At 46.0% G+C, this 26,243-nt stretch overlaps 1 protein-coding gene and 1 long non-coding RNA gene across 3 annotated transcripts in view; one reads left to right on the top strand and one right to left on the bottom strand.

Annotated features, from left to right (window-relative positions):
* The window catches only part of LOC119177745 (uncharacterized), a 145,493-nt gene extending 129,393 nt beyond the window's left edge, over positions 1–16,100 (top strand). The window contains exon 3 of the long non-coding RNA XR_005110616.2: positions 14,777–16,100. This is a non-coding gene — a long non-coding RNA (uncharacterized LOC119177745). The remainder of the gene's footprint in view (positions 1–14,776) is intronic.
* LOC119177742 (uncharacterized) overlaps positions 1–25,223 on the bottom strand; it is a 285,269-nt gene extending 260,046 nt beyond the window's left edge. The window contains exons 1-4 of one of the 2 annotated variants that reach the window (XM_075865074.1): positions 25,087–25,223; positions 24,748–24,860; positions 16,115–16,207; positions 6,152–6,264 (exon numbers count right to left, since the gene is read on the bottom strand). In XM_075865074.1, the coding sequence (XP_075721189.1) occupies positions 6,152–6,264; positions 16,115–16,207; positions 24,748–24,763 (222 nt within the window). In that variant the 5' untranslated portion in view covers positions 24,764–24,860; positions 25,087–25,223. Of the gene's footprint in view, positions 1–6,151; positions 6,265–16,114; positions 16,208–20,423; positions 24,516–24,747; positions 25,059–25,086 lie in introns of those variants that run through there. The other variant, XM_037428915.2, reaches the window with a different exon arrangement.
* Between the last annotated feature and the right edge of the window lie 1,020 nt (positions 25,224–26,243).

The raw sequence follows: 26,243 nt of genomic DNA, 5'->3' as shown, positions 1-26,243 counted from the left end.
CGCTCCTCCTTTCCTGTCACGTGCTGGCCACGCTGCGGCTTTGGCGCAGAGGGTAGCAGCGGAGATGCAGTCGTTGTTGTCGTCTTTAGAGAGTGTCAGTGCTAGACATTGCCGCACGCAACTTCTCTTGGCAGGAGAATGCTGAAGCCGAAGTAGACATGCTTTGCAAGCTGCGAGCAAAATTGATTGACTCGCTGAAAGGCAAACGTGTGCAGACGCGCATCACCGATTACTTCAAATAATGACGGATGTCTTGTGACTTGTGAATAAATGTAAGTTTTCTGAAACTTCCCCCTCGTGTTTTAGCTCAATGCACATGTGCCACTGCATGGGGAGCCCTCCGTTTACTTAGCTTTCATCAATTTGATCTTCTTTTAATTCGAACAAATTTTCTGGCCCCTTTGAGTTCGAATTATCGAGATTCGGCTGTAGTTAATGTTGAGACAGAGAAAAGACCGACACTTGTCTTGCCTTGGTAGAGCCCTTCCTCTTTCTTCTCTTTTGATTGCGTGCTCACGTGCAGCCCTGCCCTGTGCTCTCGTCTTCGCACGTCTGGTGCGCAGCATGGCATTTCCCGCCAATTTTTTCCCACGGTAGACTCAGCAGTTACTTTGCCTTCCTTGTCATTTAGTGCATACATCTGGTTTTTGTCTATCACAAGTTTTCTCTTGACCGCTTTGACGCTTCCTCCAATCTTTAGAGAGTGTTCGATTCTCTCTATGTTATACAGTGGAATCTCGATAATTCGAACTCGAAGGAGCCCGAATTGTTCGAATTGAAAGAGGTTCGAATTAACGAAAGCTAAATAAACTAAGGGCTCTCCATGGAGGGGCGCATGTACATTGAGCTAACACACGAGGGGGAAGTTTCAGAAGACTTACATTTATTCACAAATCACAGGACATCCGTTATTAATTGAAGTATTCGGTGATGCGCATCTGCACACGTTTGCCTTGCAGCAAGTGAATCAATTTCCCACGCAGCTTGCAAAGCATTTCTACTTCGGCTTCAGCATTCTCCTGGCAAGAGAAGCTGCGCGCGGAAATGTCCAGCGCCGACACTTTCTAAAGACGACGACAACGACTGCCTAGTCTCTCCGCTACACAGCCGCAGCATGGCCAGCACATGACGAGAAAGGAGGAGCGTCTCCAAGCGGAGAGAAGCAGATCGGCATTTCAGAGAAAAGCAACACTCCACGGCAGCTTTTTTTTTTTTCCTCTCTCTTCGCACGTTGTTGAAAGGAGAAGGGTTACGTGGCAGGAATGGGAAAGAACGGGGAAGCGTGGAACGGGCGCATGGGAGACCCCTCCCTCCCCTCAAGGCGCAGGGCCATGCTGCCACAAGGGCAAAGCTGCAGAAGATAGTGCCTCTTAAGTAGCGCCCAAGAAGCCTAATGCTTTGAAGTACGACGAAGTCGTGAAAGCCCTGGACGAGCAGTTTGATCCCAAGCGCCATGAGATAACAGAAAGTTTCCGCTTTTTCAACTGCTGCCAGGTGGATGGTGAGTCCGTTCGAGAATTCATTACTGAGATTCGTCGGATTGCGGACTACTGTGATTTTAGTACCATGCTCGACCGTATGCTACGGAATAGAATAGTGTGCGGCATCAGATCGAGTGCAGTGCAAAAACAGATGCTGACAAAAGAAAATCTGACTTTAGAGGTCGCTGAAACAATGGCACTCTCCGCAGAAGCTACAGATAGTGACGCCCATAAAATAGCTCGAGAATCATCACTGGCGCTAAAAATCAAAGCGCAGTGACCCACGAACAAAGAGGCATGCGCCGAATGCGAGCATTGCAGCCGTGCCAGGCACAACAGTAATGCCTGCCGTTGAAATGGCGCGTGTTGTTATCGCTGCGGTGGACGCAGTCACCTAGCTCATAAATGCCAGAATGAGGAAATCGCAAGGTCTCAAGCTCGACAAGCAGCCTCGGGATTATGGGGCAGAGTTATGACTGTTAATGAAGAGGAGACAGATAAAGGCGTAGACGAAAGTTCGTACATCTGGACGCTACGATCGCAACGACAGGAAGCCGCAATACGACAGAACTTCTAGTGGGGAGGTGTTGACGTATCAATGTTTATTGACACTGTTTCGCCAGTTTGCATCGTATCTCGTCAGCTTTTTGACCAACACAAAAACGCTTGGCTTGTGTTAAAGCCATCAGGAACAAAGCTGTCATGCTATTTGGGAAAATTGCCAGTTGTGGCAGAGCTATTGTTTCCGGTATCGTACGACGGTGCAACGATAGAATGTCCTTTGGTGGTCCTAGAATGCCCCGGTCCAAGTTTATGTGGCCGAGACCTAATTTACCTTCTGACTAATGCAGGCTCCCCGTTTCTCAGCTTTTCAGCTGAGCCACCATCGGCGCAGCCTACCACCACGCAGGTTTTTGCCGATGTGATATACGAGTTTCCAGACGTCTTCAGCTCAGGACTAGGCCTCATGAAAGAACCAGCGGCGCACCTGCAACTGAAAGAGGGAGCCATGCCCAAGTTCAGTAAGGCCCAACCTATTCTTTTCGCGCTACACGACAAGGTATCTGAAGAGCCTGATAGACTGGTGGCACTGGGCATTTTGTCACCGGTGCTGCATTCTGAATGGGCTATGCCCGGACGGCACCATAAGGATTTGTGGCGACATTAAGGTCACCTTAAATGCGGCCTGTGAGCTGGAACAGTATGCATTACCATAAATCAATGACACGTTCGTGTCCTTGAACGGTGGCAAGCATTTCAGTACGCAGGATTTACAGGATGCATAAAACCAAGTCCCACTTGATGAATCACGCCAGCTTTGCGTGATCAATACACCTAAAGGTCTTTTCTATTATAATAGATTACCTTTCGGCATTGCCTCTGTGCCAGCTATTTTCCAACGTAGGATGGAAACAGTTTTGCAAGGCTTATCAGGCGCCCAAGCTTATCCGGACATTGTCTTCGTGTCCGAAAAAGCAGGAAAGAACGGCTAAAAACCGTTCTGCAGCCTTTCCGCGAAATTGGTGTGAAACTTTGCCTTGACAGGTGCAAATTTCGGCTAGAGGCTGTTACCTATCTTAGCCATCAAATCGATCGGCATGAGCTGCATCCGATTTAAAAAAACGTCGAAGATATCGCAGAAGCTCCCAGCCCGAAAAAAGTAGCAGAGCTGAGTTCGTTTCTTGGCATGATTAGTTTCTACTCAAAATTTTTGCCGAACATATCGTCTGTGCACGTTCCATTGTATCGCCTGCTGGAATAAAACAGCCATTGGCACTGGGCAGATGAAGAACGAACTGCGTTCGACAAAGCAAAACGGTGTTTGCTGCAAGCAGGGGTGTTAGTGCACTTTGACCCATCACAGCCGCTGAAACTAGAGTGTGACGCATCACAAAGAGGCATCGGTGCTTTTTTACACGAAAGGGAACAAGAACGAGTGCATCAGGTTCCGTTCCAGGACAATGTCGAAAGCAGAGCAAAATTATTCACAGCCTGAACGAGAGACGTGTGCTCTGGTCTTTGGAGTAATGAAGTTTTGTGATTATCTTCTAGGCAAAGAGTTCACCCTTGTCACAGACCACCAGCTGCTCCTGGTCCTGCTGAGACCAGATCGGCCAACCTTACAGCTGGCTGCTGCTCATATACAGCGTTGGGTGCTGTATTCAGGAGGAGTTCGCTAGAAGCTGCAGTATTCCCCAGGCAAGCAGCTTTTGATAGCGGACGCTCTCAGTGGATTACCACGACAGACTTCAAAGCCATCCACGGACTGCGAGACACCTAACTATGTTTTAGCCCTTGCATGCTTTCAGGAGGGCGCGGTCCCCACAGAAGTACTGCAGGCACTAACCCCCAGTGACCCCGTGCTTGCCAAAGTTGTGCAGTACCCAAGGAGTGGATGGCCTACAAGCGCCAAAGCACTAGAACGAAGGTTGCATCCTTTTTTCGACCGCGACTAGAGCTTTCGCTAGCATATCATTTGCTCTATTGGCGCCGTAGGGTTGTCATACCTGACAACGTGCAACACAGAATGTTGCACATGTTGCACAAAACGCATTAAGGATCATCGGCGATGAAGGCAATCGCTCGGTCAGCTTTCTGGTGGCCTGGCATGGACCACGACATCGAACAAATGTCAGCTATCTGTACAAGCTGCATTCAGAATCGGCCAATGCCGGCATCTGCCCCACCAATCAGCTGGCCGACATGCCAGGAAAACTGGTCGAGAGTACATGTAGATTTCTCGAGGCCAATAAGTGGAAACATGATCCTTGTTCTTGTAGATTCGCAGAGCAAGTGGATCGAGGCTGTACCATTGAAGCAGGCGACCACATCTTCAACTATCACTTGCCTACGCAGCATGTTAATCAGGTTCCGCATTCCTCGCACCCTGGTTTCAGACAATGGAACGCAGTTCAATAGTCAATAGTTTGCCGATTTCATGAAGGAAAACAACATAACTCACTTGCTCCCGGTGCGTTTTACCCACGGTCAAATGGCCTCACCGAGGGAGCCGTTCGAACTGTAAAAGAGGGACTGACGAAGATTAACCATGCAGGCCGACAAGAAGATCGTCTTTGCCGACTACTCTTCAATTACGGAGAACATCCTTGGCATCAGGAAAGTCACCCTCGGAACTTCTCCTGGGTTATTAAATTAGGTCTCATCTGGACGTGTGTTTCTGCCCTTGGTTGCAGGAAGATCGCATGGATTGGATGAATGGACCATGGCATTAGACACGAATGTTTACATCTGCAACATTGGCAAGGGTGAAAAGTGGAAGACTGGTACGGTGAAGTCAGGCGAGAGAGCGAGGATGGTGACTGTAGAGATGCCAGAGGGCCTTTTTCGAAGACACATAGATCACGTTCACACAAAAACTGACTCCACTGAACCCTACGGTGACAAGGAAGGTGAAAGAATGCCTATCATGAAAACTACGCAAGAAACTCCTGGATTCGGGTCGAACGTAAAGATGGAACTCCGTGATTCACCACACCAGTTGCCGTCATCATCCCAAGACCAGGCAAAGACTGTTTGAGTCTACAGTGACCACGGAGCTCCAACGCTCAGTACGACAGCGAAAACCTGTGCAGCGTCTCCATTATTAATGGTGGAGAAATGTTGTAATTGAAGTGTCACGCTTATCACCTTTTGGTTCAACTGAAGCCAACGCTCCTATCTTATGTTTCCCTTACCTTGTTTCCAATTCTCTTTTTCTTAAACTTGTCTTTATATTGGAACTTAAACGGAAAAAAAAAAGCCTATTCTTACCAGCTTGTCAGCCTGTGTCTACCTCACTTGCGCCAAAGTGCAGTGCTCGACCAGCAAATAACACCTTCATTTTGTATCTTTTATTTAGTTTAATTATAATAGCTACCACCCTTTTATTACTGCTATAGTGTTTCTCTATGTTACCGGCTATATTTTTGTGGATAAAAAACCGCACACCGCAGGGAGCTCTCTTCTGTGGGTTAAGCCACGGTAGCAAAGGACGTGCCCATTCTGTAGCACTGTATAGGCCTCATCTGCCCTCCTAACCTCACTGAGCCCTATTACATCCCATTTAACACCCTCTATCTTCCCGAATAGTACAGCTAGACTTGCCTCACTAGATAAGGTTCTAGCATGTAGAACTTCCACCATAGCCTTGCTGAAATAGTTAAGCATCCGCCTAACTGTGGGAAACGAGGAATTGCTGCCGCCAGGCACCTACTGGTTAAATACGTACAAGCGCACTTCTGGCCTGGTGCTCAGAAAAACGAAGTTCATAGTTGTTTAGAAGGGCACCCACCCTGTGGGGAAATTGGCAGCATGGCATCACCAGACTTGAAATTAAGATCCTCCTCTATTTTTTTTCTACCACTGACACTCGTAGCAAGTGTGGTGCCTTTCTTGTCCCTGCTGTCTAGTAAAAATGTGCACAACAGTATAATCATATGGTTATCAATTGTATTGTTCTGGATAACTTGGAGTCACCTTATCTATATTCATGCTGTGGACTTCGCCATAAGCTCAGGAAGCATACAAACAGCGCCAGTCAAGGATGCCACATTTAGGGTAATGACATCCCCGCGTGAGATGCACGGCTTTTACGGATTAACTTCTTGCATAGCTCTTACAGCCCTACACCTGACGTGTAAAGCGGAGTATGCATTGTTTAGCTTACTAACCATGCTTGCAGCTGAAGGAGCGATGCCAGCAGCAACACTAAAAATAGATGGCTGTCCTGCTGATCCCATGAGCGTTGTTCCCATCGATGTCTTGAGAAAATGAACTCCATTGGCTGCAGGAAACAAGAAAGAAAAAAGAAGGAAGATAAAGCAAATGGCTACTGTTGAGCGATATAATCATACTACATGTCTGTATGATGTTCTGCTACAGCGTTTAAAATACGGCTGAACATGATTATACGAATCTTGAATCAAGGAGCAATTCTCGTCTTCTATACAAGTGTCTCTTGTAAGCAGAGTACCACATTTCTATTTTCTAATGAACCTCTGTTGCAATGTACGCATATAGGTGTCTTTTACACACACCTGTCTGTTGCATCAGTGTCTGCCACACAACAGCGCACCTATAAAAAAACATAAAAAAGCTATCAGACAACTCAGCAACAACACCTACAGTCAAAAATTGGTCTTAGACCTAACTCAAGAATATAGCACTCAAGCCCACGTATAATGGCCCCACTTAAAATAAACTGTTGATTAAAACAAATGATATTAGCGCCTGCCCTGCCCTGCCCTTGCCCTTGCCCTTGCCCTTGCCCTTGCCCTGCCCTGCCCTGCCCTGCCCTGCCTGCCTGCCTGCCTAGCCGCCTACGACTTTTAGCTCTCTTGGCCGTTTCGATAATGATATCGATACCAAACTTGGTATGGCATAATATGACTGTATGAAAAACATATTTGACCAGTCATAACATGAAAATCATGACATGTGTGTCATGAATGTCATGATTTATATTTCATGGTCCTGCAGCTTTTACGGTGGTTTCGTTCACATAACATGTTGCAAAACTGGTATGGTACGACATTATTGCATGGCGACCACAAGCGACAGACACTAACATGAAAATTATGACATGCGTGTCATGTAACAACATGACTACATGCCACGCTGATGATGTGCTCGCGGCCATTTCGCTAGCGTCGCATATACCAAATTTGGTATTACAGTTCGTGAATGAATGACGAAGGTATGTGACCGGTGCAAACATGATAATCATGAGATGCATGTCATGTAACAACATGACTACATGCTAGCTCATAATGCGCTCGCGGCCGTTTTGCTAGCTTCAAATGTACGAAACTCGGTATTGCGCGACGCGAACAGACGACATAGGTAAATGACGAATCCAAACATGATAATCACGACATGTGTGTCATGTAACAACAAAACTACAAGCCTCACTTGTGATACGCTCACGGCCATTTCGCTAGCTTCACATATGCCAAATTTGGTATTATGTGACGTAAATGTATCATGAAGGTATGTGTGTAAACATGATAATCATGAGATGCGTGTCACATAAGAACATGACTACATGCCACAGTCAAGGCGCCTATACATTTTGACGTGACGCGGTGCGTGTGCTCGCCAGCGTTCATTTCATTGCGTCGTGCCGTCGTTTCCAAGCCAGGCGCCGCTCCTGACATATACTCACAGGTGCGCGCAGCACTGCATCGCTTTGACGCATGCGCGTTTCAGCGCATCCAGCGTCCCTCTGTCACGAAAAGAGGGAGACGCAGTGTTGTCTGGGTAACGCATCGGCGCGAAATCTAGCATGTCGCATTTCGCACCGGTTGGCATCGGGCAACGCCGACGGACGCTGGTCGTGCCGTTCGCGCCTGGCGTCAGACTATAGAGTGCTCGCGTTTTGCTAACCTAGCGTCGCTGTGCCCAGCGTGCGTGTGCGACAATGCTACATTGGAGCATATTGGGTGGGCCCTTCATAATGCGCTCGCAGCCGTTTTGCTAGCTCGACATATACTAAATTTGGTATTACGTCACATCAATGGATGACGAAATGTATGACTGCTGCAAACATGATATCCCTGAAACGCATGTGATGTAAGAACATGACAACACACCACGCTCATAGCGCGCTCGCGGCCATTTCGCTAGCTCCACATGTACTAAATTTGGTATCACGTGACGTCACTAGATGACGAAGGTAAGCGACACACCCAAACATGATAATTATGACACGGAAGTGATGAACAGCGTCATTTACCTCCACCTCATAACATTGTGCTGATTTTAAAGTGACATATCAACCTTTCTCGTTCGTGCTTCACATATCCTCGATTCCCACGGTACATGGTATCTGCCAATTTTTTTAGTGGCACTAAATCTCACTTACAACGAACGTCTCTGAGCGCTGCCAATCGGTTAAAGCAAGCAGAGTCGGTGCTCCGACGACTTCCCAGGAAACCACATTTTACCTTACCACCGCTGATAAGCCATCAGTGAGGTGCCCACAGATACTTATTGTTAAATGCCAAACCTGCCTCTGCAGCTCTCTAGTGGCCACTCTCCCCAACCCGACCATTTTTTGTTATGCACCTTTTCATCCTTTGTTCCCCGCTAATCTGAGCACACCTCAATCGCAGACAAAGCTCGTGTTTTCATACTGCCAGTGATCTTTCAAAGACAGGACGGTTGACCAGTTTCTCCTCAGTTTTTGATCACTGGTTTCGTTACACTATCATTGGCGTCGCTGGCCCAGAGTGACCAGACCATGCCAACATTGTCGACCACCAAGTGCACCCGATCGTCAGCGTCTTGTCTTAATTGGTGCCATATCGTTCTGGTGCATGCATTTAAACGGTTGTGAGAAAAGATAGCTGCGAAACGCTTTTATGGCATGCGCGTGCAGCGCAGGGACAGGTTGGTGAAGATAGTGCCATCAACCACCGAAGATGAGTAAAGTGCAAAAAAAAAAAAACTGTTCCCAAACACTGTACGCATATGTCGATTGTGAAAGGCCAAGCAACTTAATTTCTTTTTTTTGCATTATTGCATTTTTGCACATCTCGAGAAAGTTTTCATAAAGTTTAACCAGCATAGTAAACACACACCCTACTTTGCCCTGATCTTTTTAGAAAAAAAGTGCGTTCATTATGTGAGCAAATAGGGTAGGTGCGGTGCTAAAAAAAGTGGGCTCTTTGTTGTTTAGTAGAACTGCATTGGAACACATAATTAATTTTTCAATCGTACGACTCCTTGCACCACAACACATGTTGCCCCATAGCATGTTATGGGCATCGAAGTCGCCAGTTAAAATGTAGGACTCAGGCAGTAGGTCCACAAGTTCCCCTAATTCCCTTAACTGCAAACGATATTCAGGTGGAATGTACAAAAGACAGTGATAAGCTGGTCAAACAGGATGGCCTTAACGGCTACTCCTTCTGATTGATTGATATGTGGGGTTTAACATTCCCAAAACCACCATATGATTATGAGAGACGCCGTAGTGGAGGGCTCCGGAAATTTCGACCACCTGGGGTTCTTTAACGTGCATCCAAATCTGAGCACACGGGCCTACAACATTTCTGCCTCCATCGGAAATGCAGCCGCCGCAGCCAGGATTCGAACCCGCGACCTGCAGGTCAGCAGCCGAGTACCTTAGCCACTAGACCACCGCGGCGGGGCAGGGCTACTGCTTCTAGCAAGGCACGAAGGTGCAAGTGTTGACAAGCAACAAACTGCTCTACTATTATGGCCACACCTCCTGATGCTTTGAGGTCATTGTGGCGGTCATTGCGAAATATGATGTACCACACTAAAAAATTTTTGTGTGATGGCTTGAGATGAGCTTCTGAACAAAGAACAGCCTCAGATTGATATGCTGCAATATTTTCCAAATATCATCTAGGTTTCTCAGAATGCCTCGGGCATTCGGTTGGACAATTTGTGTTGCCATATCAGAGGGAAAAGTGTTCTGTGTTCAGGTATAATGTTGCGGCTTTTTTGTGGTGCCAGGACAGTCTCCTGGTCCTGTTATCAACTTTATATCTTTCTTGACGCGCTCGGCTGAGCCACGTCGTCCTTTCGGCACCAATGGCGAATGGTTTCCTTCAGAAGAAATAATGTTTACCATCAATCCCAGTTTTAGGCACACCGAAATCCCAACGCGTCTTGGTGGCTTTCAGCTGCCGTCACCAGTAGCGAACACAAAACTCGTAGACTTTGAAGGGCCAACCGGAGGCCCTGTTGCCGTTGTTTAGTGCACAATCTATCACATTCAGCTTGAAATTAGCCATGTAGCTTCGGTATCGCCTTATAACGTGACAAGATTACCGACACAACATACAAAACACGCCGCAACGCGCACTTGCCACTTTGGCTTGGCTTAGATTGAATTGAATCTCCGTGCAATATTAGAACGCTTGATGCATAAGAGATGGTGCCAGATGGTGTGTGCTATCATCATCAGTGGTTTGAACGAGCAGACGACATTATTGCGGCAGTTTTTGGGGGTGCGATAATTACTCGAGGAAAAAAAGAAATCATATTTCTGTTGGGCGATGTGGGGGGTGCGAGAATTATGCGAGTGTGAGAATTACGCGAGTAAATACGGGGTAGGTCTTTGGTTGGCGTTTCCTTATTGTCTCTCCTGATTTTGTAGTTGTTGTCTCCAGTTGTAGTTCAGTTTCAGACAGCTAAAACACATATGCATCTGATACAATTCCGCGAGCGGAGTTCACTGATCTGTGCGGTGTTACACTGATCGGTATGTCACCATAAGTTATGCCTTAGTCTAGCTTTTCAACCTGTTCTTTCTCCCGGACTTCAAGAATGAGATCTCCACTGGCCATTTCGGTAACTTTGTACTCGGCCCCAAGAATTTCTGTAAGACACCTGGTTACTACAGAGGGCAATACAGTTCCAGCTTGCTTATCAGTTTTCTTAGTGTGTATGACAAGGAAGTGGGGGAAGTCTTCATGTGGCCAGATGAAAGAATTGAAGTCTTCGGTGCCTACCCGCTTTAAGGCGATGGTACAACCACTTAGCAGGGGATATGCTCTATGCATGCCAGTTGAATTTTGTTCCGAAGCGTTGGCGGCCACCCACCATGGAGCCCAAGAAGAGGACGCTAGAAGTTTGTGGATGCTGAAAGCTTGCAGGCGTCAGCCGTACAATGCTACCATAACCCAATGCCCCTAGACTAAGGTAGGCTATTTGCACAGGGTTAACCCCCGCCGCTAGAAAATTTAGAAGGAAGAGGAAAAGAGGACAGGACAGATTTCCATAAACGTATGAGAGAAACACAAAGATACGAGAGGAGGACAGGAAAAGACAACAGCCGATTTCCCCCGGGCAGGTCAACCCAGGGGTGCCGTCTTTGTGAAGCTGGGGCCAAAGGAGTGTGTTGCCTCTATTGGGGGGCCTTAAAGGTCCGATCACCCGGCTTCAACTCAAACCCCAGGATACCCTTTTCTCTAGACATGGCTCAGCCATGCACGCCCCCCCGTTAGCTCGGACTTGTGTCGCTATGCGCCATACACATACTTGTGCAGACGCCCCTGTGGGGGCAAATGTTGTGCACATAATGGAATGGTCATATTGTCACGGCAAGGAAATTAATGAGAGCAGGGGCACAGCATTTTGATGTAGCAGGTCATCACTCTGACCATCTCGAACTTTGCATACTTGAGTCAAACTTCAAATCCCCAAGAAACCGAAAATATCCAGTCATGTCTTATTCACAAGTTCAATACCCTCTAGCAACAGGTATAAACATTCTTGAATCCATTCGACAAGGTACATACACAATGAAAACCAATGAGGGTTAAGCCTTGCTTCTAGGAACTTAACCTAACATTGTGAAGTGGTGCTTCCTCTGACAACCATTATTCAGCAAACCATCTAAATGCCCACCCCCCAAACTTCCTGCTTTTTTTATTTTCTATCTTTTTATTCACAGGAAGCTCTTCCCTTTTACTCATATTGCATCATAGTAGCCTTTTCCCCTCCCACATCCCCGCATGCACAGTTTGCTCAGATGGAGAAGCGGGCGCAAAGCATACACGCTAGCGCTAAGGAAATCAGCTAAAGCCTTGAAGAAGACAAGTCCACTTGACAAAATAACTCCTGTTTAGGAATTTCTTCTTTGCAAGCTTCCATCTTTCCCTTACTGCCTCTTCTACTGACATCATTTTTGTCAAGGAGAAATGTAAGCCAATTTGTACTGGTTCTCAGCAAGGAACATGTTGACGTTAAAAAATAAAAATTAAAAATATGTACCCTCCCATCTGGTGTCCTGGCTAAAAAAAAAAAAAATCAGCCACTTTAACCTTTCTGAAATCACAGCCACCTCTTTAGTGACATGAATAACCAGCACCTGCTTTCATATACAATAGAACGTCCTTATTTCAAGTCAGTTATTTTGAAATCCTTCTTGATTCAAAATAGTTATGCAGTCCTGTATACTGCAAGTGTATGAGTGGAAATTTGAAGCCGTGGTCAGCCCCAGTCCGGTTAACTCGAAAACTTTGGGAGCCATGTGCTGATTCCTGATCCCGGCATCACCGCAAATCCGTGGAAATGACAGCCAGTAACAGTCACAAAGCAATGCGATGTAGCGAAACTAATGAGTGGTCACTGAAGCACCCTAGTCTCACGACTTCCAGCGCAAGAAAAGAAAAAAAATTGTCTTGTGGTAAGCCAAAATGAGCGCCTGTGAAAATCCAGAAATGTTTCACTGCAACACAGCAGTGATGCATGAGCAGCATATCACATTCTTTATACAATTTCAGGACGTCATGATTAACCTATTCCTTCTGGTAATATAAAGAAATTATTAATGAATAGTTTGTTGGAATTTGTGATGTATAGGAACCTCCGATTGCTGGTTCCTCCAGCAATTTGAGCACTTGCACTGGTGGCAGAATTCTTGTCTGCAACGCTTACTATGAAAACTTACTTCAAAAGCTTCCATGATCATGTTTGCCAGCGAAGACACATAGCGAACTTTATCACATTTACTATAATAAAATTATTTATATTACCCGAATGGATCGGTGAATGGTCACATGATGACGTGCTGACACAGCCAGAAGCAGGTGACATGCTGCCCCTCGTGTGTCACTACTGAGCTGCAGCGAAGATGCTTTGTTTTTGCAAATGCGCAAATCACAATGTTTTTTGTTTTTGTTTTTTTCTGGCAGTGGCAGCAGCGAGGCCCATCATTACCATGTTTGTGACAAAACTAGCACCAGGTATTGCTCGAAAACATGACCCTTGGAGCCCCAAACTAGCCAGCACACCAAACGATCAGCCCTGATTACTTTGAATAATTCCAAGTTTCTTGCATCCCATCTTTTGTTTGTTCGGTTGATTCGAAAACCCACTTATCTTGATGATTTCTCACAGTTCTAGCGACTTTGATTTAACGAGGTTTTACTGTTATTTGCATTCCTTGGCACTATCTGTATCTGTATTTGGCTTGTGCTCTGTCTTTTGTGTGGGCATTGCTGCAACACTGTACATCACTGCTCAAGTATGATATGCCGCATTTACTCGCGTAATGAACGCACTTTTTTTCTAAAAAAAATCGGAGCAAAGTTGGGGTGCGTTTCTTATGCGGGGCAAGTTTTATGAAAACTTTTTCAGGATGAGCGAAAAATGCAGTAATGCAAAAGATAAGTTGGGTCGCTTAGTCTTTCGCAATTGACACACGCGTACAATGTTTGAAAACGGATTCATTGTTGTACTTTACTCATCTTCGGTGGTTGATGGCGCAATCTTATTTAAGCTGTCCCCGCATTGCCCCCGCATCGCCCCCGCATGCCATAAAAGTGTTTTGCGGCTATCTGTACTCCCAATCACTTAACCGCAACAGCGGTATCTGCTGTGACCTCGAGGGGCGCCCCGAAGCGTGCACTACGATGCACTTTGCCAACTTTGCGGCAACTGTGCACGACGATCGCGACGCTGCCGTTCACATTGTAGCAAGCAACCAACATTGCAGCAAGCGACCCACGAAGCATCAAAACAAATTGTCAATAACAAGATTAACGACAAAGTACGGCCACCGCCTCGCTTTCACAAGCAAAGTTCTTGTACACGCGGAAAACAAGCGAAGCAAGAATCGGGAGTACTACTATGTTGCGAAAATGGTCACAATCTTTTCTGGGCCACAAGTAATTTTTTATGGTAGTCCAGAAACCTGCGACACGATAGTGACAAATGACCCTTCATGACAGCAAGTCCTGTAGTCATCGCTCGAAAATCGCACGCACGTCGTTGGGCCTTAAAGTTTCGTACTTGCAGGAAGTGACCGTTGGTTGGCGCGGGCAGTTTCGTGACCTTTGCTCACTATGAGCTTATCAGCTGCAACGTCTCTACACTCGCACCAATCGTGAACACCTCTGTGGTGAATAGATAAAAAAGACTGGGGACGTGTAGCACCAAACAAAAAGCAAAACAATACGGCACGTAGCAATGGGTGAAGTGGGGGAGGGAGCAAGCCGAGGTGGCTGAGGGGGGTCGGCATAATAATAAAAATGGAATAAATCCAATGGGTAAGAAGGCGCCAGGTGTCAGTCAGCAGGACTACAGCAGATGAATGTAGGGGGTGCGTTTATTACGCGTAGGAAACAAAAAATCTAAATTTTGGCGACTAACATTGGGGGTGCGTTTATTATGCAAGTAAATATGGTATATCTGCCTTCTCTTTTCTTGTATTTCATGTGCAAGGAAGATGATCATGCAAGTTTAGATAAACGAGTTCTACTACTATGAGTGTACTGTGATTGTTACATTGTTTCTCACGTTTCTTTTCATCACAGCAACAAGAAAACAGCAAAAAGAGAAGCGTGCTTCTGTCACAGATTTCAGGGAGAAAGTGCTTTTGGCAATTAATTGAAAAGACGCTGGGCACCATAGGAAACATGGCTTAATAACAATCAAAAATAAAAAAAACTCAAGAAGAAACTTAACACTCCATAAAACAAACAGGGCAAAAACCTAGAACACTACTAACAACTTTCCAAAAGGAAACTGGCAATAAAGATATCAGTTCGTACATGTAGCCACGGTTAGTAGCATCAGCCTGACCACTTAGGCTTCGCAGCGGAATTGTAGTCTGAATGAGACAGTGTTACTTGGTTCTGTCCATTGCCGTAAGTCCAACCTTCTGTTTGTTGGTCGATGTAGCCAACAGTTCTTTTTAATATCCACTTTTGTGTGTAATGGCCAACCACGCTGCTGTAAGCCTTCTCCTGGTTGCCATCGTCGATGCGGCAGTGCGTCCTCATCGATTAGGCCTAGTACAATCCCGGCCTCCACTTGAAGTGATGACGTGGCGTTCTGGGGATGACTTCTGGCCGACGTTCCAAAGGGGGCTGCTGGTGGTGCATCCAGGACAGCCAAAAGATGCTGCAGCACTTTCAAGACTAGCCCGAGTGTCATCAAGGTCAAAAGCCACACCACGAAGTGGCAGCATCACGGCCTCCTGAACCGAAAACCCACTGCTTCCCACTGAAGGAATGTAGCTGCCAATGCAACCTTCTTCTCCCGTAGCCCCGCAAGCAATGACGGCTCATCAAGCTTCCACCTTCGTTTACAGCTCGTGACACATGCGTCGGGCCATTGACTCCACCATCGTACCTTTTCCACATGTTTCTCTTTCTACTTCGTTGTCTTCAGGCAAACTCATGACAGGCTCAAAACCACACATAAATAAATAAACTTCCTGAAAGCCTGCATGGTGCCATCTGTAGCACAAAGCGATAAATGAAACCCACACAGGTCTGTCATTAGCAGTTTCGAAGTTTATTGCTTTGCAGTTTGAGAAAATATGCCTTGGTATGGGCTTTGAGACTGGGACAAACAAGAACTTTTTGAGGTAGACACTTTACCATGTGAGCTAGCCAGGAAGATTGCAGCTCAAGTAAGGACTCGCGCAGCAATAACTGGCTGTATTCAGTGTCCCTCCGTGTTGAGTGTGCCTCTGTTGAATAAGCTCCAAGAGATTGTTCGGCATCGGCAGACACATTATTCACTACAGTGGTTTTTCTAAATGCTGGTTGAATGGTTCCTCGCCAAACCTTAAACTAGAACACAATCTGACAACCTGTAGCTTAATCACAATGAGCAGTATGAGGGCAGCATCAAAACACACCTACCCTGCTGAGACTGGAGAGGATCGTTGTGCCTCTTGGTCACCTCTTGGTGGCTCGCTAATGCCACCAGCTGGCGAGGCACTGGCTGCATGCCCACTGCACATTCATAGACATTGACAATTATCAGAGGCACATACATGTATGGCAGTTGCAACTGACAACACGTAGGCCAAACACTTCAGCTGATGTGCCTTCATGACAATTGAGTAGTGTTCCAGCACGAAATTATACAGAATTAGATATATTCACTAATGCTACTAAATGAAGTCACAATGGCACATCACAAGCTGTATCTATGAGGCAGACGAGAAGCAAATTGAGTGGCTCTCTGTGCCCCGGTCAAGGCTAACGAGAAAACTGGAATGCATAGGTGACCTAGCTTGTAATAAATTTACAGCACAGAAATGATTGCAGCTCATACAACACAGGCATTCCTGCTGTGTGACACTCTTTCTGCCTTCCGTATGCTTTCACTTCATTGTGGAAATTTTGTTCCCCCAGATGATACATGCGAAGTTTTGCGAGTCGCTGCTAACAAACGATTGTGTGAAGTGAATGGTATGATAACATTGCCAAGTAGCCTTTAGTATAGCCAGAAAAGTGTTGCAATATCCCACTGGTTTACAAAAAGCTTTGTCACTCTCGGCTCCCACCAGAAATGATCTGCCCCTGTTGATTTTTGTACCAGCGGCTATGTCGAACACACATATATATTCTTTTATTAACAACAGGCAACTTGTACAGACTTACAACTCACTACAGTTCCAAGACACCCTAAGTTCAATTTCAAGGCATTTATCAATGGCTCAGTGCAATGTGTGCAATTACTTATTTACAAATTGAAGTTGGTAACAAAGAGTGGAGCCATGCACAGGTTTTTTTCTTCTTTAGATGCACAAAATGTTCTAATAGAGCATTTATTATTAAAATGAATTATCATTGCTCCCTTACTCACTCTGTCTTTCTATTGAATGTGTGACACTAAATGTGGTGCATTTAGTCAAAAGTACATCAAATATCATTACTAGTTGACACTTATACACTGACCTAACAAGAAAAAATAACTGATTTTTCAACCCTCATATATTTTTCTTTCCTTTTCTTTTCGTAAAAATGATGGGCCTTACAACACGAGACACCTTTGTTTGCTATCATCAGCCCATGGTATCCATGATGTCTGCCAGTTTATTCATTTCCTTTATAAGCAATTCTCTCCTTACTTGTTTTAGGTGTGTATTTGCCACAATTAGCCATACACAAAGCTATATCATATAGTAGAGGTTTTTCTGTTTACAAAAGATCAATGTTGTTGAGATCATTTCGTAATGACTATAGGTATTGGCAAGATATTAAAAAAACCATTAACTACATGAAAAACAGCCCTTGCTCAAGATTGTGTGCACATGCATGTGCTGACAAACATGCATTGCAACACATGCTTCGGAGCCCATTTTGAAGATACGAGTAGGCTGTGTAACCGCTCCTATATTCAAAAAAAAAAAAAAAACCATACCCAGACATGACTATACAGAGCAGATTGTAAAATAGCAACAGTACTGCCCAACTTGGCACTGATTCATGATTGGCACTACGGGCGTGAAATGGTTGAGCACAGTGACATAATTGACTGAAACCACTTCAGTGCAGCCTACAGAGCACTAGAAAATGTCACAGAAGCCTAAAGCAGTTGCACATTTTCGAATGCAAATTAGTGAAAATGTCCACAAGGCCCACTTTCTGTGCTGTACACAACTAATGAAACCGACAGACAGCACAGTACAGGGATATGTGCTTTTTTACCTGCAGTGCAAAGACTCCTGCTTAAAATGATAAGAATTAAAGTGGACAAAAAGATCATCCTTTCCGTCGGTCGTATCCAAACCCATGAGACTCGAACTCTGATGCTCCAACCGAGGGTACTCCGGTGTCCACTTCTTTCTGTAGAATATTTGGCAATGTCAGCCAGCGCCACTCCTGGCCCAGGCGGAACACTCTTTTTGTGCTAAGGGGCATGTGATAGTTAGAAAGGTGATCAATAAACCTTGTATACTGCCTTAGGCATTCACTCTGACGGGACAGAGCTCTTTCTATGCAAATACGAAAGTAAAGGAATTGTCAGAGGGGTACACTGTATTGGCTCTGAAACCAACAGGTTGTGGGTTTTGACCTGACCAACATGCTGACAAACAATGTTGTGCATTCGCAAGAGTGTCATACACACACCATGAACTGTTGAGTCATGAAATTGCATAAAGTTTCACAAGAGAGGCTTGTTGGGCAAGCTGCTTCTGCACAATTGTAGAAAAATGGGAACGGAAGCAAGAAAACGAGCACGCATATGAAATGCAGAATATTTCATTTTGCACCACTCCTTTCAAGCAAAGCACGGTCCAGGGATGTGGGATAACCAGGTCTCATGACCATAGTCAAGAGTACTATTTTTCTTTGCTCTACATGAATAAAAAAAAACAGATTTTTCATGCATTTTTGGCATACGATTTGATTATTTTTATGTAAAAACTAAACATCACTGACACGCACATTTTATGCCCTATTATAAGTTAATTTCACAAGTGTTTCACAAATGTTGTAAGTGCTTAACAAAACCAACAACAGTGCTCAAGATAAGTACATGGAAGCTTTGCAACTCAGGCCATTTTTTTCATTCACTGATGGCAATTGTCAGTATCCCTAGAGAGAATAGAGCCTTCAAGGCATGCACGTAGAGTCCAATGTAGTGTATTAAGGATAATATTGTCAGTCTTTGGTTGATGCCCTGCAGATTTTGACCTGACATGTCCACCAGCTACCCCTTTCATATGTAGCTATTATAAACCGAGAGCTGGGCATTCCACATAATACACCTCCAATTATACGAAGTTTTCAGCCAATGGCTTTCAAATTGCAATTACAAAAGAGGTTTTTCTTGCCATCCATCATAACGTCACAACAAACCTCTTGAGTATTTTCTTATTGGTAGGGACATCAAAACGCTTGACTGTCATTCAGGAAATTGTTTGCAGGTTATAATTAATCTATACTTGCATTGGATATGTGCATAAAAAATTTCTTTTAGCTTACAAAACCGAACCAGGAACACAATGTAGAACAACCATGAAACCGAACAAAACTTGTAAATTTCGGTGCCACGGGGGCAGCATAAAGCAAATGGAGCCCAAAGCAGATCCTTCAGCTAGTTCCTCTGGGGGAAGCTTGCCTGCCTATATTTGTCTTGCACCTTCATATCAATTCCAATTGTCAACATATACGATGTTGCTGCTACGTGAACACTCTATGGCACCAAAGTTTGTAGTGCATTGCAGTGGCTGCAATGAATGCAGCTAGTTTAATTAAAATAACATCTTTAAGAGATACTGTTTATTAAATACAAATATAACGAACATTGACTGGCACATTTTATATTGCAGCATTATCAAAATTTATTTCACAAGTGAAGTCTATTTTTCCCAGCCGTGACAGGACACACTGAACGAGTGGCAAGAAGGCACCCCTGATGCGCATCCATTTCCCGCGTGGGAGACACGGGTACCAACACTGCGTCAGAGGGTAGTAACCTTGTGATATGAGCATCAGGCGCGTTCTGGTTCGTAAATATGCTTGCTCTCAACCATCGCACTCTGTACAGTCACACAAGGTTATTTCTTCTCGAGTACACCTGTACCAGAGAGCAGTTTTGAGACCTGCAGAAAAGTGCTCTGCGACAGCTGCCTGCTAGATCATTGGTAAACAGCTACGCAATCACAAGAGCAAGGCAGCCTTAAAACACATGAAAGCACCCTCAAAATGCCAAGTGCAGTGAAGGTGTCAAATGTTTTCGTGCGTGTGATTTCAGCGATTGATTTGCTCCGAGCATTTGCGCTGCCAAAATCGGGGTCGGCGGTATGGGCGCGTGTGTGTGCAGGTGTGTTCAAGTGACCAGCAGGTACGGGCAAAGTTGCTTGCCAACAAACCACGCGCAACTTTCGTCTTCACACGGGGCCGCGCGGACAAAGGCACCGCGCCAGTGGCAACACGGTCGCACGTGTGCGCAGAGAAACAAACACAGGATAAATTATGCAAATAGTGGACGCTGGGCCTGTCGCCAGACTATGTGTGTGGTCGAGCTAATTGCATGCCATCACTGCTATTGACAAAACTTTCTTCTCAGACAGCAGGAAGCGCTGCAGCCCGCGCACGCATCTGCGATCGGGCGCCCGGCGATAAATTATGATAACTGTCAGCGAGCGAGTGGGCACGCGCGGGCACACGCCACTGCAAGAAGTGCAGCCGCCCGCGGACGGCATCGACTCACCGCGGATGCTAATAGCCGCCGATGAGCAGCCAGCGCAAATTGCGGGCCCACGGGGGCCCGCAACGGCGCTCCGTTGTCCGGTGGCCGCCCCGGTGAAGCACTGCGGCGGCGCGCGGGCCTGCCAACCCCCGGCGGAACTTATAAATTATGATAATAGACAAGGCCCGCGCGGTCACTTCACCATCCGGCGTCGTCGCAGCCTCGCAGTCACCACCGATGCCGAAGAGTCCCAAGAAACCTCCACGGCGTGATCACGACGCTACTCGAACATGGGGTCCGAAAACGTCCAGCGGCTCGCTGCTCCAGGGCGGCCGCGCGCGCGACATAGTTGTCCGAGGAGGAGGTCGGTCAGGATCCGCGCGGCCGAGCCCAAATGCGCGATCCCAAGCGGAATCGCCACGTTTCACCCGAGTCCAGGTAGACGCGTGCAGCAAAGAAACTGCGAACGTTTATTTTTCGACAGCGCGCATCGTAACAACGCGCGCGTAATTGCGGACGAGTAATTAATAATATATTCTAATTAGTATACGGCCCCTTTACGTCGATCATGCGCACATGCGCGACGGCAAAGAGTTCCTCGAAGAGAAGCCGTTGCTAGTGGCAAGTGGACGGCGAAACCTTGCATTCCAGCGTACTACAATGCCACCTCAAAAGTGCAAACCACTTGAAGAGCGCAAGTTCCTGCCGCAATGATAATCGCGAACATTTGGGTGCCGTAATGCGCTCTCTCTTATCGGGACAATGCTGTCCTGTCAATTATCATACGCTGCTCATTCCGCGCTAATGTAAACAAAACAACGCCGTAGGACCATAGCACCTGATGCTTCGAAACCATTGCAATCAACCGTGTATATTTCATAAAAAACTTACAGTTTCCACGCGAGTGCTTAGGAGAAACCTGAACTTCTATAAAATAAAGATCGTAAAAATTGTCGTTTTATTGTGCGATTGTAGTTTACATGGGTTGTACGTACGTCACATCCGGGAACGAGAAGACCGAGCGGCTAAAAACTCCCACGGAGGAAGGAAAGAGAAACTCCTAATATACCACGGAGGAAGGAAAGAGGTAAGGAGAAGGCATGCCCAGCCGGCGCAGGGCGTAAAAAATGTGGCAGAAATGACATCATGGCGGCCATATTCACTAGGCACAATGGCGGCGTTGTTATGGTTACGTGTTGCGCAGTGGAGCTGGTCTAGCAGTGAGCGGCCGCGGTTGGCGGCGGAATGTGTGCCTCCCCAGGTCTCGTGCTGAGCCGTGGCGGACTATATCTGTGCTCTGCGCAGCGTTATTGGTTACGCAGTGTTCTCCTGGCTGTTACATTACTCTTAGCAACGTTTACAAATCCCTTTGTCCATCACGGAGTTTCAACAGTGCGTAGAACAAGTGCATATCCATGTGTCGTGCGGCGGATGACGTGGATGAAGCAGTTAGTGTTCAGCGAAATTGCGTTGGGCACCATGACGAAGCTGAATGACGACGAACGCCTTGCGCGTCATTGACAGTTGAGCAGGGCTCCTGCTTGTGACAACGGACGACTCTGTTGAGCCCAGCAAGACGCCGTGAGGACCATGTGTACATACGTAGTTTCGTGTTGTGTATGTACAGTAACAACTTGCATGTGCGTAATAAAACAGCTTTTCTGTTCCGCTTGGTACACTCTCCACCAGCATTGCATGTAATCTCAACGTAACAATCACCACGTTCAACTGTCACTAGCACCGTGCTCAAACTCACCACGGTCGCAGAATGCTGACGCCGGTGAGTTTCACGCGGGACACAGTGGCAGGACGCTGCGTCGGCCGCGTGGCGGAATGCAACCGTAGAAGGCGCACGACCGATCGTGTTGTCTGTACAGTTGCTGAATTAATGACGTGAAAGCACTCGCCGTTGTCAGTGCATCTAGCGCGCGTTCTCTCGAAGTTGCTTCGTTGTCGGCGAGCTGTTACTCCCTGTTATTACTCGGACGAAGCGACTTCGCTGAAGGTGTCCCGCTGGCTCAGAGTTATGAGCCCAGTTCCATTAGTTTCGGATCGTCACGACACACGCGCTGCGCAGCCCACGTGCTTTCCGAGCCGGAGAGAGAGTCGTGTCTTCTGCTTTACATTCGAATGTAAACAAGCGAGGAGAATTTGCCTAGTCAATATGGCCGACTTCCGGCTTCATCTCGGCTAAAGTGAGCTAGAAGAGGGTAGTGGGCTTGCTGGGGTCCCCTGCTTGACGCCGGGTATGTCACATGTGTAGTGGCGCCACCAGCGACTTCGATGTAGGGCACTGCCTGACGGAGGCGTTGGTGCGCAACTGAAGTCATGCTTTTTGTGCACTGTTATCACATGCACTGGACGGAAATGCACGCGAATTTCGGCAGTGTAAACGGTGATGCTGATGTCGCTGAGACAATAAAAATAAAGAAAGAAAACTAGCGTGGAGCTAGGTGCGTAGGCCGTTAGCCTACGTGTGCGCGTAGGTAACCCTCTAGAACACTGTAGCGTGGTGTATGCAGCTATGCTGTTAGCTCGTTATCTGATGTTAAATAAAACGCACCGAATACCGTCAGTACTCGTGCGAATAAAGCTGCAGAAAACATTCTTTTCTGAAACTCTGTCGGCGTAACTCGCGCGATTAAACTGCATGCAGAACTCGATGCATGCAAGGGATGCTGCGCAAATATGAGATGCATTTAAATTCTCTTACGAGTGATAAGCAGCGATGGCGAACTTTTCAAAGCTTACGTTGCGCGGCTATCAATTGTAAACTGGATTCTTTGCATTTCTTGGGCCCTACTTTCGTCACGCACGCCTTTTACGAGCGTGTGAAATTATTACCGATGCTGACCTTGGCACACACTCAGGAGTTTACCACGAGCTCTTAATGTTATACATTTCACAGCATTTAAAAATTTGCAGCTACTCATTCTTTCTGCAGATCTCCATTATCTTGGCTCTGTAATTTGGCTATTTCTCCACTGAATATTCCTATGCAAATACTAAAAATTCACAGATCAGAAAAACAGGAAGCCACTATCCCCAAGTACTGGGCACAAGTACATGAAAATTTATTCATCAGATATTGGGAACAGTTGCTTACTGGATATTTCTTCTTCAGGAGCAGCGGCTCAACTTTAGATGCTTTGCCTTTTCCCGCTTCTCTGATCTATCAGAATTAATGTCTTTCACAAAAAAGTGTAACCGTGTAACGATATAAAAGCTGATTACGTCTTTTGAGAGGCCAGGGGCATGTTGTGCGCACCCAACTTCTTGGGAAAACCTTTCTTTCACGATTGCCAATACATCCAAAATGCTGTCCGAATGCAACTTGTGGCAAGAAAAGCACTCCGTAAACATGTTTTCTAGCTTGCTCACAAAACTGTACAGGTGGCTAGATGGATACAACAGTCCACCTTTGTCACGAAAGGTGGTCAGACGAGCGAGCTGAAAATCTTCTCCCTGAGCTGGCATCATGAGTAGGGTTATGCAAACTTCGCAGTTTGTTTTCATGACACACTTTCGCGCAATATAGCCAGCAACATAAAAGATCAGCCTGGAATCACTTCTAGCAATATGCTGGTTGTGGTCAATAGGTGCTGGTACAGAACTAGGCTCATCCACAGTGCTTGCACTGCCAACTGAATCGTCTTGTGGCAGTGTGTCAGTAGCAGCATCGATCTGCAGCAATGACGCTAGCTCGCCCTGGTCACAGTTCCTCTGGCTAACTGTTTTTACGAGACCATAGAATGACAGACAAGTAATGGTTAGCAAAAACTGAGTTGGCGTGGGGTGGTCGTTGCTGCCGGATGACTGACGTATAATACCAAATAAATTTTCTAATGGGTCTTGGCTGATCTTTGATGTCATTACGTATTTAAATCCTACTTTCCCTGTCAAATAAGAAAGCATTTCTAGTACACTGGTTATAGTCACACGCAGTCCAGTCACTGTGGAGTCACTCAGGAAGCACCTGTGTTGTTTGCATGAGCTTCCCATTCATTTAGGTACACCAGGAAATCCTTCAGCAAATCGACTTCTCTTGATCCTGGGCGAAGAGCTTCAGCTGGGTACCGGGACGTCATTGCACATATCACGCTGTGTATCTTGCTGAAAGTGAAAGTATATTTGATTGTTGTGACAAATGTAATAGCATTAGTAACGGCTTTTACAAAAGTGTTCTAGAAAAATTACACCTTGAACCACGATTAAAATGCGGCCTCACTTGAAAAAGAGCTGTGTCGGAGTTATGCTTCCCCATATGCGTTCCAGCTGTTCTTTATATAAATGGAGTGCTTGAATAACCTTCAGCCCAAAGAGCTGAAAGGCAAACGACACTCACATTTTTTCGAAGCCATTTGGTTGAATGTGGCACATTGTGATTCCTGGCATGGCTTTCAATGTGACGTTGCAGGAGTCAATCTTGTGGGCCTCTTTAACATGTCGTATGGTGACCTGTAGAAATGCAGAAACTTGTGATGAATTGCTATCATATCCATATAGTTGCCTCATATTTTTAAACTACATGTAACAGCCTAATCAGAAGATGCACAGTCTTATTCTCAATGAAGAAAGTGAAACCACTCAGGGTGTTAAAACGCTTAAAATTGTGCATGCAAATATTTTCATGCATGAACAAATAGACAACAAATGTCACTATATGGACAATGGAAAAACTTACATGGCCAGCTGGCGTATTGAATCCCGTCTTCAACAGTGAATTTCTTAGGCACTTGAATAAATGCGGGAAGTCCGACACGAAGAAGAGGTGCCGAGACGCATCAGTTGGGTGTTGGACCTTACACTTCACTGACTTCGCACTTGCTCCAATGCCCAATCTCTTCCACATGTTCCGGTTCCAACAGGCGCCGTCGCAGGTAACAAAGTCGACGAATAGTCCCCTTTTTCTGCCAGGATTGTTGCCTCAACAACCACTTTCACAAGAATGTCCCCCTTCATATTGCCATTAGTGGCGAAGCACCCAATAATCTGGCTCCATTTACCTTGGAAAGGTACCAAAAGGATTACCAGTCCATGGTCGGAAGGTATGCCTTTGTGCGCTCCTGTAGTGAAGGGTCCTAAATCTACGAAGCCCTCGATTGCCCCAGTCTTCTTCACTGCCAAATGCTTCGACAATTTTAACTCGTCAATCAGCAGGCCACCGTGTCGTTTACAGTGATCAAGGTTACCCGTCTTTTCTTTCAGTTGCCTTAAGACCTTTTCATTAAAGCCAAAACACGTGCGGTAAGAAGTCATGTAGCGCTTTAACGTGGCCTTGCTGGGGAGAGATAATATGTTGTTCTTCCGAAGATGCTCATAAAGGCGAGGACTTTTCATCTTCATTATTACACATTCCAATATCCAATTTTTTGTATACCTTTGCCCGCATTTTTTCACCTTGGCGGTTGCGAAACACTGTCTGACAGCGTCTCGTTGTCTTGGTGGAAGACACGTGATGTGTTTTTCGAGGGTTTCTGTTTTAATTGCTGCATTTTTTTCTTGCATTTTGGCGAGGTCTTCCTTGACACATGAAAGACGACGAACAAGACGCCTGTTCTTCTGGGTCACAGTTCTCAACTTTCGCTTATGAGAAGAGCAGCTCTTGACATGCTGGCTCTGAACTCGCGACCGTCGCATGAGCATAGCCCTCCTCAAATATTTGCAAGAGACGCACTGTGCCCCTGGAAAACAAGAAAAAATAATTACATTGGTAAGTGTGACAGAAAATAGCATATAGTTCGGAAGAGCGTGCATGTTATGTTAAAAGACGTCACAAGATAGTTACCTTTTTTGGCAACCTTTGTCATACAGCTCCTGCTGAAGTAGGATCCGTGGCGT

Source organism: Rhipicephalus microplus, chromosome 1 (genome assembly GCF_043290135.1).
Source record: "Rhipicephalus microplus isolate Deutch F79 chromosome 1, USDA_Rmic, whole genome shotgun sequence".
Taxonomy (NCBI): domain Eukaryota; kingdom Metazoa; phylum Arthropoda; class Arachnida; order Ixodida; family Ixodidae; genus Rhipicephalus; species Rhipicephalus microplus.
The sequence above is the reverse complement of the archived record's forward strand: the minus strand, read 5'-3'. Positions and strand labels throughout refer to the sequence as shown.